This window comes from Pteropus vampyrus, unplaced genomic scaffold, assembly GCF_000151845.1.
Source record: "Pteropus vampyrus isolate Shadow unplaced genomic scaffold, Pvam_2.0 Scaffold326, whole genome shotgun sequence".
NCBI classification, from domain to species: Eukaryota; Metazoa; Chordata; class Mammalia; order Chiroptera; family Pteropodidae; genus Pteropus; species Pteropus vampyrus.
The window spans coordinates 330,071-350,457 of record NW_011889107.1 but is presented as its reverse complement, the minus strand read 5'-3'; the positions used below and the strand labels follow the sequence as shown (position 1 = coordinate 350,457).

The 20,387-nt window shown below is 37.7% G+C and overlaps 1 protein-coding gene and 1 pseudogene across 1 annotated transcript in view; both read left to right on the top strand.

Moving 5' to 3' along the window:
* The window catches only part of CCDC30 (coiled-coil domain containing 30), a 113,863-nt gene that overhangs the window by 83,885 nt on the left and 9,591 nt on the right, over positions 1 to 20,387 (top strand). Inside the window, exons 11-13 of the mRNA XM_011377981.2 lie at positions 6,695 to 6,857; positions 11,855 to 11,967; positions 16,860 to 17,044. Coding sequence (XP_011376283.2) covers positions 6,695 to 6,857; positions 11,855 to 11,967; positions 16,860 to 17,044 — 461 coding nt within the window. The remainder of the gene's footprint in view (positions 1 to 6,694; positions 6,858 to 11,854; positions 11,968 to 16,859; positions 17,045 to 20,387) is intronic.
* LOC111730658 lies at positions 12,677 to 12,795 on the top strand (annotated as a pseudogene).

The following is a 20,387-nucleotide window of genomic DNA, read 5'->3' as shown; positions in this document are numbered from 1 at the left end:
GAAGAATCAATTATAAAACAACTGTGTGAAGTTTTTAAGGAAACAAAAGATGTAGACAAAAAATTGAACAAGGAAAAAAACTAATTTTCTTGAAGCTTGATTTCTTATCTTTAAAGTGGGAATAGTAATACCAGTTCTATACATTTTTTAGTGGAGAATAAATACCTAGAAGTAATATTTAAACCAAGGAAAATGAAATATGTAGGAAATTTCTTTTCCACAAAAAAGGAGGTATGTAGTATACATTGTTTTGTAACCTGGAGGAAAACAACCCCAATTTAGATATTTAGATTGTAACTTATACTTTTTTCATTTAAAATATAATGATCTGTTTACTGCCATTAAATCTTCTCCTAGAACATTATTTTAATAATATGCCATATTTTTATTAAATCGGTCCTTTATTATTGGACATTTACATTTTTCCCAGTTTCTTACTATAGCAAACAATGACATAATATATATCCTTGTAGCCAAATTTTTGTGCATATTTTGTGCATATTTTTTATTATTGTTGAGATAAATACTGGCAAATATGATTATAATTCTGTTTATTATGAATAAACATATTCATATATTAAAGAGCTATATAAAATAAAAGCATAAGTTCTTCAGAAGGCTATCTTTAGCAATGACCACTTTAAGTAGTTGCTACATATTTCTCAGATTTTTTTCTATATTTATGCATATATTTTGTATTGTTAAGAAGAGTTGAATCATTTTAAATATATTGCTTTGGAATATATTTATAACAATAAAACACGGTTGTCTTATTAGTCACTTAATAGCTGTATAATCTCGGGCAAGTTTCTTATCTTCTCAGTGCCTGTCCATACCTACATACATCATACCTACATCATAGGATTTGTGTATATTAAATGAGTTATAAGCAGTTGGCTCGTATCAGTGTCTGGCACATAGTAAGCACTTGTATTAGTCAGAGTTCAATCAGAGAAGTATAACCAGTAGGAGGAAAATATATTTAATAAGAGATGTGTTACAAGGATTTAGTCTTATGCAATTGTGGGAACAGGTGCACAGTCTGTAAAGCTGTCAATGATTGCATCATATGCTGGAGCTTGAAGTCTGCAGGGCAAACAGGAAGTAAAAATGGATATAAAGTGAGGGAGAGCAACATCAGGCTGGCACTCATGAATACAAGTTGAGCACACGAAGATGGACTGGAACCCATGTCAGTTCTCACTGCCTCCGAACTTGGTAAAGTAGATGTCCTGCAGGAGAAGCTGGTCCCCCTCATCAAGGAGCTAAACAGACACCTGGCCCAGGAAATGAACAGGGGAAGGAGGATCCGAGGGAAGGTGAAATGGTTGCAGGCCCACTGTTACCTCACGCTTAGGCGAGCAGCAGATAAACTGCAACATATATGAGCTACAGAAGCATATGGTCCAGCTTTCCAAGCATAAAAAACAAAATGCTTCAGTTCTGCCCTCCAAATCTTACACAGATACATATCTTGTAGCCCACTCTAACCGGAAACATACATGGACAGAAATCCTAGCCAAGTGACACATTACAAAGCCACTACTATAAAGGTGCTATTGTTATTGTGATTGCAGTATTTGATGTTACTATTGTCATAATCATCATCATTATCTTCAGTGAAGTGAAAAATGTTCCTTTGGGCTAGAACAAAATGTTTGGGGATAAAGGGAGTGTGACAAGAAAACAAGGCTAGAAAGATGAGCTAGGCCTGGCTATGCCAGTCCTAACCAGCCACATAAAGCAATTTAGACATGTTCATGGGAGATAATGGTCTACAGTTTTCCTTTTTGTAATATCCTTATCCAGTTTTGGTATTAAGGTAATGCTGGCCTCTTAGAATTAGCCAGAAAGTGTCCCCTCTCCAATTTTTCTGGAAGAGATTGTAGATAATTGGTAGAATTCACCAATGTGTGGTAGAATTCACTGATGAAACCACCTGGGCCCAGCACTTTATTTTTTGGAAGGTTATTAAATATTTATTTAATTTCTTTAATGGATATAGGCCTATTAAGAGTATCTATTTCTCCTTGTGTTTTAGTAGATTGTATCTTTCAAGGAATTGGTCCATTTCATCTACATTATTAAACTTGTGGGCATAGAGTTTTTCATAATATGCCTTTATTGTCCTCTTAATGTCCCTAAGCTCAGTAGTGAAGGGGAGCAGAGTTTGCCACCTCAAAATATGCCTCTTTGAGATATTATTTTAGGCTGATCAATTTCAAGAAACATAAGACATGGGAGAAGCTCTGAAAACTGAGCATAAGTTACCCTTTGTTAAAGGACATTTACACTTTTAAAGGTGTTTCCCTTTCTATACCTGGAAGAGGAGGATATCTCTAGAAACTGTTATTGATGGAGAAGGTGTGGACTTAAATCTGCATAATAATATATCCTTGTTTATTTTTATTGTGCTTTTTCCTGGTCACCTCCCATAACCGACTCTTCACTCCCACTTTCATTTTTTGTTTTTAGCTGAAGGTGGTATTTAAGGTAAAGGTTTCTGCCATCTTCTCAAGTTACTTAGTGTTCTTGGGTCTCTCCCATGTATACAGAAAGTATATGTGTTCTTTTAATTTGTTTTTCTCCTGCTAATCTGTTTCATGTCAATTTGATTATTAGATCAGCCAGAAGAACCTCGAAGGGTAGAGGAAAATTTTTTCTCCCGGACAGTAGTGATGATCCCGCTTTCATTTTTGATATTAGTAGTTTATGTTCTGTTTCTTGGTTAGCCTGATTAGAGGTTTATCGTTATTGATCTTTTCAAAGAACCAGCTTTAGTTTCATAGTTTTTCTCTGTTGTTTTCTTATTTTCAATTTCATTGATTTCTGCTCTGATTTTTCTTATTTCCTTTATTCTGCTTTATTTAGGCTTATATTTGTCTCTTTCTCTAGTTTTCCTAAGGTGGAAACCTAGATTGTTTATTTTTCTTTTTTATAATATTTGTATTTAATGCTATAATTTTCCCTTGAAGCACAGTTTTTGCTGCATCCCACAAATTTCGTTATCAAAACAAAGGGGCCTGTCTACCTGCACTGGTCTAAGTCAATGAAATACATACAGATTTTGCAGCAAAGAAAGTTAGGATTTATTTGTAGAGAGAGTTGCAAGTCCTAGACACAGGCCAGCTATCGCTCAAAGGCCTGGCTTCCCAGGTGTCTCAAGGGAATAGATTATATAGGGGGAAATTCTTAGTTATGGAAACCAAGGGAGTTGGAGTTGTGGGCACTACTGATTGGACAGGGCTGGAGTAATTGATCATCTTGTCCCTCTGGTTCTACAGTCAGCCATGGCGTCATCCCATGGTGGCTGGGGCTGTTTCGCCTTGATGGGCCTGGGGCAGAACACATCTAAAGCCAAGATTGTCCTCATGATTGGTAGACCTGATGCTTCGTTCTTAAAAGATTTGACACTGGCCAGAACTTTATGTTCTAAAGCTTAATGGTGAAGGGAGCAGGCATACAAAGGTGGAAAGAAAAGGGTGGAAAAAAGCAAATGAGTCACAATGCTAATATCTAGGCAGAACCATCTTGAATCAAAGAAAAAGCTGTAAGTGAAATCTGGGTACGGTTACAATTTTCTAAGTTGTATTTTCATTTTCATGTAAAATACAGGTAGTTCAAAATATTTTTTAAATCCTTGAGATTTCTTTTTTGACACATGCATTTTTTAGAACTAAGTTTGTTTGTTTAATCTCAAAATATTTTGGGATTTTCCAGCTATCTTTCTGTTATTGATTTATAATTTCGTAGTGTTCTTTTTAAATTTATTTTATTTTTTATTAGTTTCAAGTATATAGTACATTAGTTAGACATTTATATAGTTTATAAAATGATCCCCCTTCTTGCTCCTTCTCTCCTCTGGTTTTCCACCTAGCCAATACAGTAATGCTAACTGCATTCCCTATGCCGTGCTCCCCATCCCCGTGACCATCTATCAACTACATAGTGTTCTTTTAAACAGTTGTAGAACATCCTGTTAACATAGATCTATCATTATTTATGTAAAATGTTTTTTAGACATTTTTGCTTATAAATAATGCTATTATTATCAAACAGAAAGAGCCGAACACTAAACACTGAGAATTGCAGTGGCGAAAAATTGGCTTTTTTATTATGAATGGTGCCAACCAAGAGGATGGGAAGCTAATGCTCAAAAGCCCGAGCAACTGATGGTGTGTAGGTTACAGATTATGTAGGTCCAAATCACAAGACGCCGTGGGTTAGGGATTTGAGGTTGTATTGAGAGTTGATTGGTCAAAGGTGAGGTAAAGGTAATAAATTATTTCTTCGGGTCTTTTGGACAATTCTGAGGTCCACTCTGGCATCCCTTTGTCTGGTTTCATGAAAAAGTAGCCAGGAGGTTGTTCCACCTTAGAGCTCAGGAGCTGAAACATAAAGAAGCTGAAACATAACTTAGGTCAAGATACTATCTTGAGCTTAACTGAAACTCATACCTTGTGACCCTTAGTCAAGTCATGACCATTGTTTCTGGCTGCCTCAAGGGGTTAATGACTGATAAAGGAAATGGCTAAGGCTTGCAAAACATGCTGTGAAGAAACTGAACAGAGTGCTGAGGCTACATATTAAATCAAAATCATAATTCAGGACTCTCAGTCTCACTATAATGAATATCTTTATACATAAGACTTTGCAACTGCAATGACGTATAAGTGTTATACTAAGGAAAGTTTAGGATGCTGCGATACACATAGCAGGGCCACCTAATCTGGTCTAGAGAAGGCAAGAATGCCTTCCTTGGAGAAAGCTATTTAAGCTGAGAGTGAAGTCGGTGGTATGGGAAAGCTAAGTAGAGTATCAGGCAACATAAGGCCTAGAAGGGGAAGACAGGGAAAAGGCTGGAGTTGCAGAGGAGGAATAAGTGTGGATGACTTATTTCAGAAAGTGAAAAAAGTTCATTTTGCCTAGAACAAAATGTTTGGGGGCACAGGGAATGGCAAGAAAATGAGGCTAGAAAGGTAAGCAAGCTAACAAGTCATATGAAAGTTTGAACTTTATCTTAAGAGTAATGGGGAACCATTGAGGATTTGAAGCAGAGAGAGTGATATGATTAGGATTGTGATTTAGAAAGAACACTCTTCTTGCTATGTATAGGATGGATTGAAAGAAAGGTTAAAGTTATTAGGGAGACAGGGAATCTTATTAATCTACTGATTTCTTAATTTTATTCACTGGCAGAACTGGTTTATTTGTTAATCTTTCATTGTTCAAGCTCTAAACATAGTATAGAAATTAATTTCTAACATATTTATGAGTTACTTTTTAAGTTTCTAACTCCTAAATTTTACTGCAGGTAACTCAAGTTTTTTTAGTGCTAGCAAATTTTTAAAACTTGCCTTTCAGCCCCAAGGATTATCTCTTAGTATTATCTCTTGATCAGAAATTCAGAATGGAATAAAAAAAGAAGAAGAAATTGACAGTAATAACAAGGAACTGGTCACTTATACAATGAATTAGAAGAAATAGAGTTGAAAGGGGGGATGTTGGCACAGAGGTGGATGTGAATGGTAGAAGGTAAGCTACAACAGTCTTCGGAAAGCTTGTACTTATATCCAGAAACATGAGAAGAACTAGAGGTTGAGAGATATGAGCCCCATGTCTCAAATATCAATCCTTCCCAATAATCCATTGATTATTGAAAAAATTAAAGGTATAGAAAGAAAACTTATTTGTCCAATAGCAGTATTTTAGTGACTCAGAATGTAGGTGAGTATTTATCCCACCAGTACTATATCATCATTACCGTCATCATATTCTTCTTCATAAATCTCCTAATTCCAAAGAACCTGGTCTGAAATCCTCAGAAACTGTTTTTACAAACCATAGTCTGATGAGACTCCCTCTGAAGGAATTAAGTACTTATGGCCCTTTTGGAAAAGAACAAATTTCCTCATGTTAAAAATGCAAAATTCAACTGAAAAAAATTGAAGATCTAATTGGCTTTACTCAACAATTCATGAATTGAATGGCATCTCATCTAGCAAATAAGAAGGTACTTCAAAAAGCTGTACAAAATGGAACGCTTTTATAGGCAGAAGAGGGTGGAGGGAAAGGAAGTTTCTAGCAAATGGTAGATTATTTGGGGCATGGTCACCTTCCTTTGGAGAAGGGTGGGGGTCTGTCAAGCAGATTACCTCACTAGAGCCGACCAGGTATTTCCGAGTTGACTCCATTTTGGACCTGTTGTTTCTTTTTTAACACTCATCAAACATAAGCTCATTCATGATTCAGCTATAGCAGTGTTAACATGTGTGCATTAGTATCAATAGCATTTGAAACTAACAGTCCTGTATTGGACCAAGACAATCAATGGGCTCATAAAGCAGTGAGAAAAAGAAGAAAGAATATGAGATTCAGGATTAGAGCCCTACCTCCATCTTGTCCTAGCTGTGTAACCTTGAGCAAGTTAATTAAAACTCTGGGCCACGGCTTCCTCTGTGAAATAAGACATTATTTCTTCTTCATAGTGTTGTTTTGAGGAGAAAGAGAAAAATAAGAAAAGATTTTTCTCACAGAAGAGGTACCTTGTGTTGGTTCCTTTTCTTATGGACATATAGCCTACCTCATTAAATCCAAAATATCCTCTTGTGGTATAATCATTTTATCTCAAATGGTTTCATTTGTGAAGCTTTGCAATTCACAGTGTGATTTAGTGTACACTAATTGTCCTCAGGAAACTCCTAGATCAGAATATGAATGAGCTACAAAAGAAAGTGAAAATCTTACAGGATAAAGAGAATCAACTGGAAATGACCAATTCTCAGCAACAATCCAGAATTCAGCAACAAGAGGCCCAACTTAAACAACTGGAAAATGAAAAAAGAAAATCTGATGAGGTAAGAAAGTATAGATATGCTTCTTGGTTTTCCAGTTCCCATAGACCTCAGTAATAGCAAATAATTATTGAGTGTCTAGCACTTTGCACATTAAGCTTAGTCAGGTTTTAGTCAGGAAAGTAGAATTTGTTCCAGGTAAGAAGAGATTTCAAGTAAGAAAGGATTTAACATAGGGAATAATATGCTTATAAAACTGTTGGAAGGGAGAGATAAGGGCGAGTGAGGGTCAGAAAGAACTGCTGCTGGCTTTCAATCAGTGCAGAAGTTCAGAAATCATGGGAAGCCGACTCCTGCAGCACCCAAATGGGGAGAATTTGCAGTTACTCTCCCTGAAGCTCCTATTGTCTCATCTGCTGTCAGCCCATTCACCTACCTGCTAGTGTTAGAGGAAAAAAATGGCTTTTCCTCCCACCAGTGCTTTCTACACCATGTGCAAATGCCTCTCATTTGCAGAAACTAAGCTATTAAGGGAGTCTGAGAAATGCAGTTTTCAGATGTCCAACTTTGCAGCACAGGGGAGAGCTGAGAAAAATGGGGGTCATATTGAGAACAGCACAGTCCACTTTGTGTAGTCAACATCCATAGAAACCCTTTTACCCATATTTAACCGAATCAACAACAAGAAGAACATTATACTCTCACCTTCATGATGCACTATCAGTCATATAAATTAAGACACATTTAACCTCTTAACATCCCATCAGTATCCATGATCATTTTGGGGTAATGTTAATTGCTGCTTCTTCAGTCTCAATCCACATGGACATACTGTAACTTTAAAACTTAATTATAAAGTTAACTACCAAAAATATAATAATACACATTTTGTGATTCCCAAATGTGTGAGAAACTGTTCCCATTTTCATCTCTTTGCTCCTTTCCATGTATTCTGGTTATGAGGGAAATATTATCATATACTATTAATAACTGGTTAAAAGTTTAAACATCATCTGATAGGATATCACCTAACCCCAAAAGATGTTGTCACCTAACCAGCACCATAATTATATCTTCCATAGGTCTTTCCACTGTTTCTCAGGTTAGTTTTTTTTCTGGATGATGGGGTATAGGGTAAGACCAATGACTCTCATGTATATGAACCCTCGTTCCACTTCTCTTACTGTAAAATGATTTTCTTGGTCAGAAGCAATGTCAAATGGTATATCATGACGAGAAATAAGAAATTTGCTAAGTCCACAGATGGTGGTCCTGGCAAAAGCATTATGGACAGAGAAAGCAAATCCACTAAAATGAGCATCTCTTCTAGTGAAGACAAATTGTTATTCTCTCTATGATGGAAGGGGTCTAGTGTAATAAACCTGCCTATAATAAACCCCTAATGGGTGATGCCATAACACTTGCTCAACATCGATCTTTGCTTTTGGCAAATTGAATGGATTAGCACTGGTGACTCCTTGTAAAATACATTCTTGCCACCATATACTTTGTACATAAGCCCACTGAGCAAGGAAATAGGTCCTGGAAAAAGAGGCTGACATCTACAGAAGGTACCATTTTTTTCACCTGATTATTGAGAGCCACCTCTCCTGCAGATGCCCTCCAGCGAGCAAAAACACATAATTTTAACATGTGTTTTCACACTCTAGGCCTGTGCTGTCCAATAATGTGTCATCTAGCCACATGTGGTTTAAATTTAAATTAATTAAAATATTTTAAAAATTTAAAATTCAGTTGCTCAGACACACTAGCCACATTTTAGGTGCTCAATAGCCACATATGACTAGTGACTACTACCATATTGGAGAGTCCAGAAATAGAACATTTCCATTATTGCAGAAAATTCTGTTGGACAGCATTTCTAGTTCTAGGGCCCTTTCTCAGATCTTTTTTTTTTTTTTCTTTTTCCACCAGTTCTCCAATAATATTATTTCCAAATTCCTGATCAACTAGCCAAATTATTAGAAATTTCCTATGACTTAATATAGGTCCATGCCTCTGGCCATCTCTCTTTCCAGGCAAAGCTTTGCCCACTGAGATTTCCCTTCCCACTGTCCTTAAGGGCCATAATGCTGCAGCAGCCTTATTTTGAGTGGTTGCAGCATATCGTACAGAACCATATGTAAATCATGCCTGAATATATTCTTCCTCAGTTCACTGGTCATAGGAAACTCCCCATGAGGCCGTAGGTTTGAGTTGAGAGGTGCGGTAATGTAGTAGAAGTTAGTACTACTTGCTCATGCAACTCTGTACCTTTAGGACCTGCTCAGGCTCAGTATCTTATGTAGCCCTTCTATTTGAGGATAGAGTATTACTGCACTTGCCCAACTTCATGGCTTGGCAAATAATATGATACCTAGTTTGGGGAAGGGCAGCTCAGGTTACTTGATCACTTGATTTCTGATGGCCAGGTATTCAGTCTCAACCAGGGCCAAGTCACAAGCAAAGACCTTCCTTAAAAAGTGAATAGTTATTATGGGAGGAGGGGTGTCTTAGCTCCCAAAACTTAAGGTGAAACTATCACAGAGCTTTTATGGGGGGTCCATATAACATCATCATCTACCACCAAAACTTGGATCATCTTTGGATTTGCTAAGTCATAAAGCCCACATGGCAAAACAATTTGCACTGCAGCCTGGCACAACTGCAGATCTTTGGCTTGCTTTAGGTACCACCAAAAACTTACAGCTTTGAAGGTAACTTGATAAATGGGTTGAAAGGGCAAATATGGTATAAGTCAATTATAGAATCTGAAGAGGCATTCCAAGCACTTGGCCTTTTCTACCATCATAGCCCTCACTCCTTGAGTCAGAATGCCAATGTGGAGAATCCGCTATTCCAGATAGTCTATTCTGACTGTACATTCAAGAATAGGGAAATAACCACTGGGGCAGGCAGGGGTGGTAGAGATTCACAGACCCGCTAGGCCCACTGTGAAACATATGCTGAGCCAATGAATCACTGCAGACACACTGCAAGTTTAAATTCCATTTTTTACCTTACTTCGTTAGGTCCCGCTCTGAATTATGAACCTCTGTGGCGTTTTGGGTTCCAAAGCATTAGTGTTGATTCAGAATCACTGCCCTATAATTCCACAAATATCTAATTCCCTCTTTCCAATGCCCAATCACCTTGATAAAAGGCCACAGATCTCTAAGGAAGGTTTGGGAAAAGATCACATACGTATGACAATATCACAGGGTTTTTCCTGAAGACAACCTGGTATTTCCAAAATTTGAAGGACTCTGGGTCTCTGAACTGGCTCAGGTCTGGGGATTGAGTAAGAGGCCATTACTCTCCATTGTCATTCAAATTTGGGCCTCTGTTTACCGGATTCAGGAGTATCTTTCTTTTCTTTCCTCCCTCCCTCTCTCCCTCCCTCCCTCCCTCCCTCCCTGTCTTCCTTCCTTCCTTCCTTCCTTCCTTCCTTCCTTCCTTCCTTCCTTCCTTCCTTCTTTCCTTCTTTCCTTCTTTCCTTCCCTCTCCCTCTTTCCCCTTCCTCCCTCTCTCCCTTCCCTTGCCTTTCCTCCCTTGCTTGCCAAACTGCCTGCCTGTCTTTCTTGTATAACTCAAGTAAGACTTTAATGGGTTGCCCATCGATTTTTGTCCTAAAATCACTGTGATCAGTTAACCACAACCACAGACTGCTACAAGTCAAACCATTTAGTTATATTTCTGGCCCTATTGTCTAATAACAGTAATAGTACCCACCTTTTATTTGGAGGTTAAATATTGCCACTCAACCTCTGACATTCTGTAGTACCATCATCCCCATTAAAATTACGGATCCATTTTAATGTTGACACCACCTACCACCTATGGCATTATAATAGAACATTTCTAGAAATCTGGTGCTCCCCTCACCAGTGTATTTGGTAAAGCTTTAGTGAAGAGAGTGTCTTCTGAGAGGTGTGTGTCATGATGATGAGGTGGGTGAGTAGGTCGCCTGTGATAAATCTACCCCAAATTTCCTTATTTACTTAAAACATTGGATTCTTCTTTATGTCAAAAAAGTATGGAATCTTAATGTCATTTAACATAGGCCATTGTTGAGTCCAAATTTCAGTCAATCAAGCAAGCAAACTGCTTCAAGAGAAGTTAATACAGAGTCCAAGGCAAGTGTGGTTAATCTCTTGAGAGCAGAGAAAGGACCATTTATGCAGATAAGAGAGGCTCAGTAGAATCTGGAGGTCCATTCTGTCAAATGTACTCATTCCCAATTATCAGATTTCCATGCATTCCCAAACAAAACATTATTTTCCATATAAGAGATCTGGCAAGGCTATGAAATCAATTTGTGCTGTAATTCTGCATCTTACTTGATGAAATTTGAGATTCGGTTTTTGGATATTTGACCTGCTGCCTAGAATAGAGAAGAAGTTCTTATAGGGCACTCATAGAAGCTCTCTGGGTCTCTGACTATGCCTTGTGCCAATAATTAAATGCCCAGGTTGGACGTTTTCTCCTTGAAAGCTCATTGACATGGTCAGATGTGGCTAGCCCACCCCAAACTCCTTGTGTTCTCAGTTCTCCTTTAACATTCTTTGTCATGTGGTCTCCCAAAGCACTTCATTACAGGCAACTATATTATAATTTAATCAGCTCTTATGTCATGGATATCTAGTACTAGTGACAACATCATACTTGGTTAAGTAACCAGGTCAGATAACCAATCTTTGAGGTTCTCATCTTTGAGGATCTGTCCAGTGGAGCTACTTCTAGAACCAAATACTTTATCAGTCAGGAGTAGGTCAGGAAAACAGCCTTCACTTTATGTACTTCAAGCTGGAAGACTTTTTATATAACAAAGTAAGTGTCAGACTTTTGAAAAGGCTAGGGGATCAAAAGTCAGGGAAAAGAGCTGCTAGCTTTCAGGAAATTTAGAAGTGCAGAAATCACAGGAAGCTACTATGGTTTCAGAAGCTGGAGCCACTGTAAGCCTTTTTCAGCAGAAAGGCTTTGTCAACTTGCATTCCACCAATATTATACCTCTATTCAGCTCAGAATGTTCTCATTTAAAAAAAAATTTTTTTTTTCAGCATCTCAAGAGCAACCAGGAATTGTCAGAGAAGGTATCTAAGTTACAGCAAGAAAATGAAGTGCTCCATGAAGAATATGGGAAAATTTTGAAGCAGCTCGATTTCCATGTGAGGTAAACAAAAACAAGTTCCCTTTGTTTGGAAAGGAACTTCTTGCTAAATGTACCCTTCTCACTTGCCTTCAGTCTTTTTTTCCTCTCATTACTTTCCTCAGCCTGGACCACTCTCTCCCTGTTTCAATTCTTCATTTCATAATTCTTAATTCTTAGACTAAGAGTTACCTACTCTACAAAGCCTTTCTTCAGACCACCAGCCTGGGCTGAGTGAGGTGCTCACTCTTTGTGTCCCTATAGCCCTTTGTACATGCCTCTCTGTACTTTTTAAAGAACTTGCCACCTTGTTTTGAAATAATGAGATTCACTATCTGTCTTCCTTGCCATTTTATAGGTTTTTCAAGAGCACGGGCCACAGTCTTACTCATGTTTTTATCCATAGTCCCTGGTATATAGTAGGTGCTCAGTAAAAATTTCTGTTCCTGAGCTTCCTGCACTTCTGTTTCCTACTCATCATTCCACCAGATTCCTCCCACTCTCCTCCTCCCTGGAATGTAGCACAGTAGTTCAGAGTACAGACTCTGGAACCATACTGCCTAGGTACAAATCCTGATTTTACTAGAAACTAGATGTGTGACCTTGGGTGAGTTATGTAACCTCTCTGGTCTGAGGTCCCTCATCTTTAAAATGGGCAAAATATCAGTACTTATAAAATTGTGAGAATTAAATGAATAAATATATGTAAAGTGCTTACTTAAAACAGTATTTAGTTTATGGCCATGCTACCCTGAACAAGCCCGACCCCGTCTGATCTTGGAAGCTAAGCAGAGTCGGGCCTGGTTAGTACTTGGATGGGAGACTACCTAGGAAGACCAGGTGCTGTAGGCATAAAAAATAAATAAAAAAATAAGGGATTGTAAACTGACAAAGTCCTTGCAATCTGCAAGGTCAACCAAGAGTTGCCTCGCCTAAAAAACAAACAAACGACAACAAAAAACAGTACCTGGCACATAGCTATTATTATATCTATTTTTTGTTTTTTTTTCCCCCATGACCCGCCTCTCTGATGTCACCTCTGTAGTCTTCTGCTTTATTCCTTTATAGATTGAAGTTTCTTACCTATTATTTTGATGGTATTAATGATAATGATTTAAAACCATTGTTTACTGCTTTATAGCAGAGAGTATTGTTCAGAGTCGTTAGTATTCATTATCTTCCTTTGATCATCATATCACTGAGAAATGTAGAAGCCATGGTCAAGGGCGTATGTGTGGTTCAGTTCATGCTGCTTGCAGATCTTAGACTGGAACTCAGTCATCTGATAACCTATGCAGTGCTGTTTCTACATTTTATCTTCCTATTAAAGGGAGGTGAAAGAACAAAGTATTAGATCAATGGCACCATACTTGACAAATGAATTGACTCTAAATCTAATATATGTGTGTATGTATGTGTGTATATGTATATGTATACGTATATGTATATATCACTATTGACTTGACATATGTCAGGTCAATATCAGTCTCCAAAGATAAAATGACATTTGATTTTTAGGCAGTTATATTTTTTATTCATTTTTCAAATAATGAAACAATGAACATTTTTGAATGAAAGAACACTTAACCGGAATCCCTTGTCTGTCAATAAACAGAGTTTCATAGTTTTATGATTGTACTATCATAGCTTAGATAAAATTTATATTCTCTTTCTCTTAATATCATCTTATAAGCCTTGTGCTTTATTGCTACTGTCTTTGAATTTGCTTATTTTTGTAAAACATACTTCATAAAGTTGATATGCTTTTGCACTAACAGTGCCAGTTAACAAGGTTCAGTTGCTTAAAGAAGCTAACAGAACCCCAGTGACAATGCTTACAAATATATAGCTCACTGCAGGAGAAAGACTCAGTATTGCAATGAATTAGAGTCAGGATACACATCACAGCCCATGACTGTCTCACAGCAGGCGGTCCAGAACCATTAGGCAGGAGCCACAGAGGCCCTCCCCCTCCCATCCTCCCATGCCCCCAGCGTAAGGACCATGCCTGGATGCACTTCCTCTCTCCCATCAGGAACCACCCACTTGTGCACTGAATACCTCATAACCAGCGATCCAAAAATGGAGTCTCAACTGAGATTTTTTTATTCTCTGCTAGTCATGTCAGTATATTTCTGCTGTATAACCAGCCTTAAGAGCAGAGCCCTTTGGGGTTGCACTGAGATTAAATGCAAATCATCAACTTCACTGTTGTCAGTAAACAATGCTGACAAGCTGGTGCAAGCCGTCGTGAAATTCCTTTGGCCTTGTGGTTACAAAGCAACACTGTTATAATCAGTATATTTCTTTCATTCCTTGACCAGTGGTCAGTACCAAGCAAGAACTTTAGCAAAAGAGCTCAGAGCAGTTATAGACCTGATAGAATCAACCCTCACAACACAGTCCTAATTCACTGGTCCTATGAATGATATTGTTATTCAAAATAACACCAAAAAGAAAATCATTTGGTATATATATATTTTTTTTATTTTAAAAATTACTTTTGTAGAATAAATTCCAAGGAGTGGAATTACTGGTCAGAAAGCTGGAACTCTGGATCTTAAAATGTATCGACAAATATTCAGAAGCATCCTACCAAAATTTTTTGCCATCATTGTATAAGAGTAGTAGTAATTTCACCGCATCTTCATCAGCATAGTGCGCTACTATGGGTGCGTAGGGGGCTCTGATGAAATTTTTTCCAATATTCTTTATTTTAATTGAGGCATAACTTACATATGATAAATGCACAGATTTTAAGTGTACAATTCGATGAGTTTCAACAAATTGAATACACCCACATTTCTACTACTCCAGTTAAGATTCAGAACATTTCCATTACCCCTTAAAGTTCTCTCCTACATTTTTGCAGTATCTCCTGTTCCCCTCACCTCTTCCCAGGCATCCACTCTTCTGATTTCTGCCTCTCCTAGAATTTCATCTAAGTGGAATCATGCTGCATGTAACTTTTTGTGTCTGGATTTCTTTTTCTCAAAATATGCTATAATTTTTAATTTTCACTTATAGTCTTAAATTACTTAATTGCCATTTTATTTGGAATTTCTTTGATGGCTAGTGAGGCAGAATATTTTCCCATGTTATTTGTCCACAGCCTTTAGGACAGTATATCCTAACACTAGGTATACATGCCTGGGCCCCAATATAGATTAATTAAATCAGAATCTTTGGGATAGGGCTTGGGGAATCAATATTCTGCCAAAAGCCTTCCCATGTGATTCTGATGTGCATGCAAGATTGAAAACTACAGCTTTAGGAAAGAAAATGGAAGGAACAGTCAAAACTCTAGGTTCATTTTCATTTTCACTCCCCTGATCCCAGAGCTGACCTTTACAGACAATGCTTATTTTTTCCATGTTTTCCCAACCACTCTTCCAGAGGAACAAATTCCTTGCCTCTTTGAAGTAAAAACAATAGAAAGACCATCTGGTTTTACTTAAACATAATAAAAAAGCTGTCCCTAAATTTTAGAACATCAGTATTGTGCTGCTTCATAGTGCTAGTAGTTAACAAAGCCAAAAATAAACTTAGAAAGTCCACATGTTCTCTGGGCAAGTTGACCAACAGAACTTCTGATCAGATGGATAGGTGTGCCAAAAATCCAGCCAGTAATGGCAAGGGAAGGCTCTAAGCCCTCACCAGCTGTACTGCATCAACACATTCTTCAAGCCATTATAACAATACAGACAGAAGCTTGATTATCTAGCGATAGGAGCTAGTTAGGTCAAGTATAATACATTTATTTGATGGAATATATTACAACTCTACAAGATGGTGGCTGTGAAGACTAGATAACAGCATAGGGAAACAATTATGATATAATCAACAAAAGCATAAAATATTTTAATATAATCAAGTTTTAAACAAAAGATGCTTATAAAAAGACTAGAAGGAAATACAATATTATAACACTGATCATATTGAGAGTTGGATCTTTTTTCCAAATTTTCTGTAATTTAGCATGTGTCAAAATTTCATTTGTATATATATATACCACATTTTGTATATCTATTCATCAGCTGATAGAAATTTGGGATGTTTCTACCTTTTGGCTATTGCGAATAGCGCTACTATGAACATTCATGTACAATTTTTTGTGTGGACATATGTTTTTATTTCTCTTGAGTGTATTCTTAGGAGTGGAATTGCTGGGTCATATGGGTCTATGTTTAACCTTTTGAGGAGCTGCCAGGCTTTTTCCAAAGAGGCTGCACCATTCCTACCAGTAGTATATGAGAGTTCCAATTTCTCCACGACCTTGTCAGCACTTATTGTTATCTTTATTTTTGATTTTAGCCATTCTAGTGGATGTAAAGTTGCATCTCGTCGTAGTTTTCATTTGCATTTCCTTAATAGATAATAATGTTAAATATCTTTTCATGTGCTTATTGGTGGTAAGTCAGATTTATGTCAGAATGAGAGTAAGAGTCTTGAGCAGAGACCATTGTAGAATTGGCATTTAGAAGTCCACACTCAAGGCAAAGACTGAGAGCAGACCAAGTTATCTGAAAAATAGACAAAGTATATCACTGACCAGGGTATAGTCAAGAAACTAGAAAATTTTAAATTAATTACTGAATCAGTGGAACAAGATTCAGAATTTAGATGTTGGGGATCAGTCAAGGAGTTTCTTAAATTAAACTTGGTTACTAAAGCTATGCCATAGCCATCAGCTCAAGACCAAGATAAGCCAGAGACTTGAGTCTATGGGGAAGAGTAAAGCTGGTATTCTCTAGGAGGTTATCCTTGGTCCATTCCCCTGCAGATGTGAGGCAGGACAAGCAAGGTGCCAGGCCTTGACAAAGCAAGAAGGAGGAGCCCAAGAAAGGTGCATATTGAGGAGGCAAAATAAATTTCACTGCATTCAAGTGTACCTGTATTTAAATTTACTTTTATAGAAACTATAATGAGAAACATTATCATTACAAAGCCAAGCTTCGAAGAGTCAAGGATCATTTAGTTCATGAAGTAGAGCTACGAGATAAGAGAATTAAACAACTTGAAAATGAAGCTGGATTACTGCAACAAGAAGTGGCAAAGGTGAGGGGGAAAAAAGGTGAAAAGCTTACTGATAATGCTGGTGGTTGGTCATTTAGAGAAAGCCCACTCATTTATTAATTTATCTGTGGCCTCTTTATGGCCCATGTTTTCATTTCTTTTCACCTCTTTCCATGTGAGTCATTGTTTAAGCCCTGCCAAAAAGGATGTAAGATTCATAGTGATGCTAAACCAAATTGGACACTGAAAATATTCTGCACTGCCAGCTTATGATTAGTGTCTTGCCTTCAAATGAAAATATCTTTTCCTAAACATCCTTCAGCAGACTTCCAGAACACCCCCAGTAACTCATTCCTACTTTTTATAGCAGTGGTCCGTAAACTTTTGGCACCAGGGACCGGTGCTCCTATGAGAATCTAATGCCTGATGATCTGAGGTGGAGCTGAGGCAGTAAGGCTAGGGCTGGGGAGTGGCTGCAAATACAGATGAAGCTTCACTGCTCGCCTACCGCTCACCTCCTGCTGTGTGGCCCTGTTCCTAACAGGCCGTGGACTGGTACAGTGGGGACCCTTGTTCTACAATCCTCATTTTGCCTCAAATTTCTGTCAGTTTTAAATGGCAGTAAAAATAGGTGATCTCTACCCCTTTATCAATTCTCAATTAGTACTTCATGCTTATTTCTAAATATCCATGGTTTCTCGATGTTTGTCTTATTGTCCTTGTGCCTTATTGGTATGTGAATAGGGAGGACATGGGACAGCTGAGTGGAATCCAAAGCAGAATGTTCTCAAGATCATTAAACTACATAAATTCAAAATGGAGAGCAACTGACTTGGCTGGTAATGTTTTCCCTTCTTGAGATTCCTAGCCTAACTCAGAATTTTGAAAAAACTGTCCTCACTCCTAAAGTGCTCATTTCTACACCCAACAAATTTTTATTGTACTTTCACTCTGTGCCATGGATACCAAAACAATTTATGTAATTTCAGTTATTCCATGGGCTAGTATGGGACTCCAGATTAAGAATCCCTAGACCAGGGGTCCCCAACCTCCAGGCCACAGACCGATACCAGTCTGTGGCCTGTTAGGAACTGGGCCACACAGCAGGAGGTGAGCAGTGGGTGAGCAAGCGAGCTTCATCTGTACTTGCAGACGCTCCCCAGTGCTCACGTCACTACTTTAGCTCCACCTCAGATCATCAGGCATTAGATTCTCATAGGAGCATCGGTCCCTGATGCCAAAAAGGTTAGAGACCGCTGCCCGAGGCTACAAAATGTAGTGCCAGGTGAGTACTAGACTAGTCAGGGGGATCACTTCATAAATTACATAAATGTCTAACCACTATGCTGTGCACCTGAAACTAATATAAAATAATATTGAATATCAACTGTAACTGAAAAAATTTTTTAAAAGTCGGGGGAAGGTGAAGAGAATAAGAGGTTCAAATTTTCAGTTATAAAATAAATAAGTCATGTGGATGTAATGTACAGCATAGAGAATGTAGTCAATAACATTATAATAACATTATATGGTGTCAGATGGTTACTAGACTTACAGTGATCATTTCTTTAGGTACATAAATGTTGAATAACTATGGTGTACACCTGAAACTAATACAATATTGTATGTAAGCTATATTTTAATAAAAATCTTTTTGAAAGAAAAAAGAAAGAGTCCCTAGACTACATATAATTTAGTGAACCCCAAATTCTATATGACTAGTGTCCTTATAAGAAGAGGAGAAGACACACACACAGAGACAGTCACAGGGGAAGAAGGTCATGTGATGGTGGTGGCAGAGACTGGAGTGATGAAGGTACAAGCCAAGGAACACCAAGGACTGCTAGCAGCCACCAGCTAGGAGACAGGCATAGAACAGAGTCTCCCTCAGAGCCTCCAGAATGAACAACCCTGCCAAAATTCTGATTTTAGATTTCTAGCCTTCAGAACTGTGAGAAAATAGATTCCTGTTGTTTTAATCCTACTGAATTGTGATAATTCACTATGGAAGCCCTACACAGTGAATAATACATCTGCCCAAAGGACCACAGGTCTCCATTGAAGATACTGGTGATAGCAAATAAGCCGAGGCTAAGAAAGAGTAATTGGACCTTTTTCTCCAAGTGTGCTGTGGGCTTTGGTCTTAGATAGACGTGGATGCAAAGTCTAGCCCTGCCACTTAATAGTTCTGTGACCTTGCATAGATCCCTGTGTATCATTTTTCTCATCCATGAAATAAGGGAAATAAATCCCTACCTCACCAAGCTTTTGTGAGGATTAAAACATGAAATGCCTAAAGTGATACATGGCACATATAAATTTTCGTAGCTGTTACTTCTTTTTAATGTAAAATTTCTTAGAAGCATGTTAATTGGTGGGTACAGCACAAGAGAAATTGTTACAAGAATTGGAAATACTTAGCCTAGAGAAGACCCATCCACATAATATCTTTTAATGCCACAGTATTACAAACCTGGTGGTCCAGATGTTACTTATTTTAGGTCCAATGGATCAAAGCCCTGAGCATAAAATGGCTGGGCTCACTTTCTAAGCACCAAGTGTCCAGAAAATAATGCCACTTTTTTTGGCTTCATTCTTCAGCCTTCTCTATATATAGTGAACCAGTTGAGTCCTCTGACTGTTGTTAGGTGTGACCTTCCAAACCAGATTTCCCCAAGTATATTATCCTATTATTAGAGCAGGTGTCCTGATTTTTTGGTTCAAAGAAATATGTTTCCAAAAGACAGGGTGTCAGTAGGTTGTCCCATTCAGTCTCCTTTCTAACCCAATTACAACTGCATAGAGTATTTTTTGTGGGATTGCTTTTTCTCGCCTCAATCCTTACCATAAATAGGAGACTTCCGTTTAATGTTGAAGGGTCCTAGATGAATAACTTTAAAATCTGGGATGGTTTGTTTCATAACATAATGTAATCTTCCTTATAACTCTTTGATAGACAATCTTTTCTTTTTTTGAGATATAACTGACATATAACATTATATTAATTTCAGGTGTACAATATAACGATTCCATATTTGTATATATTGCAAAATGGTCCCCACAATAAGTCTAGTTAACATCCAACACCATACATTATTACAAATTTTTTTCTCTTCATGAGAACTTTTAAGATCTTCTCTCTTAACAACTTTCAAATATAAAATATAGTATTAACTGTAGTCACCATACTATATGTTACATCCCCATGACTTCTTTATTTTATAACTGAACCTATGTACCTTTGACCTACTTTGCCCATCCCCCACGCCTTGCCTCTGGCAACCACCAATCTGTTCTTTGTATCTATGAGTCTGGTTTTTTTTGTTGTTGTTGTTTTAAGATTCCACATATATGGAAAATCTTTTCTGAATGCTCTATATTAGTATATTACTTTAAAGGAAGGAAGGAAGGAAGGAAGGAAGGAAGGA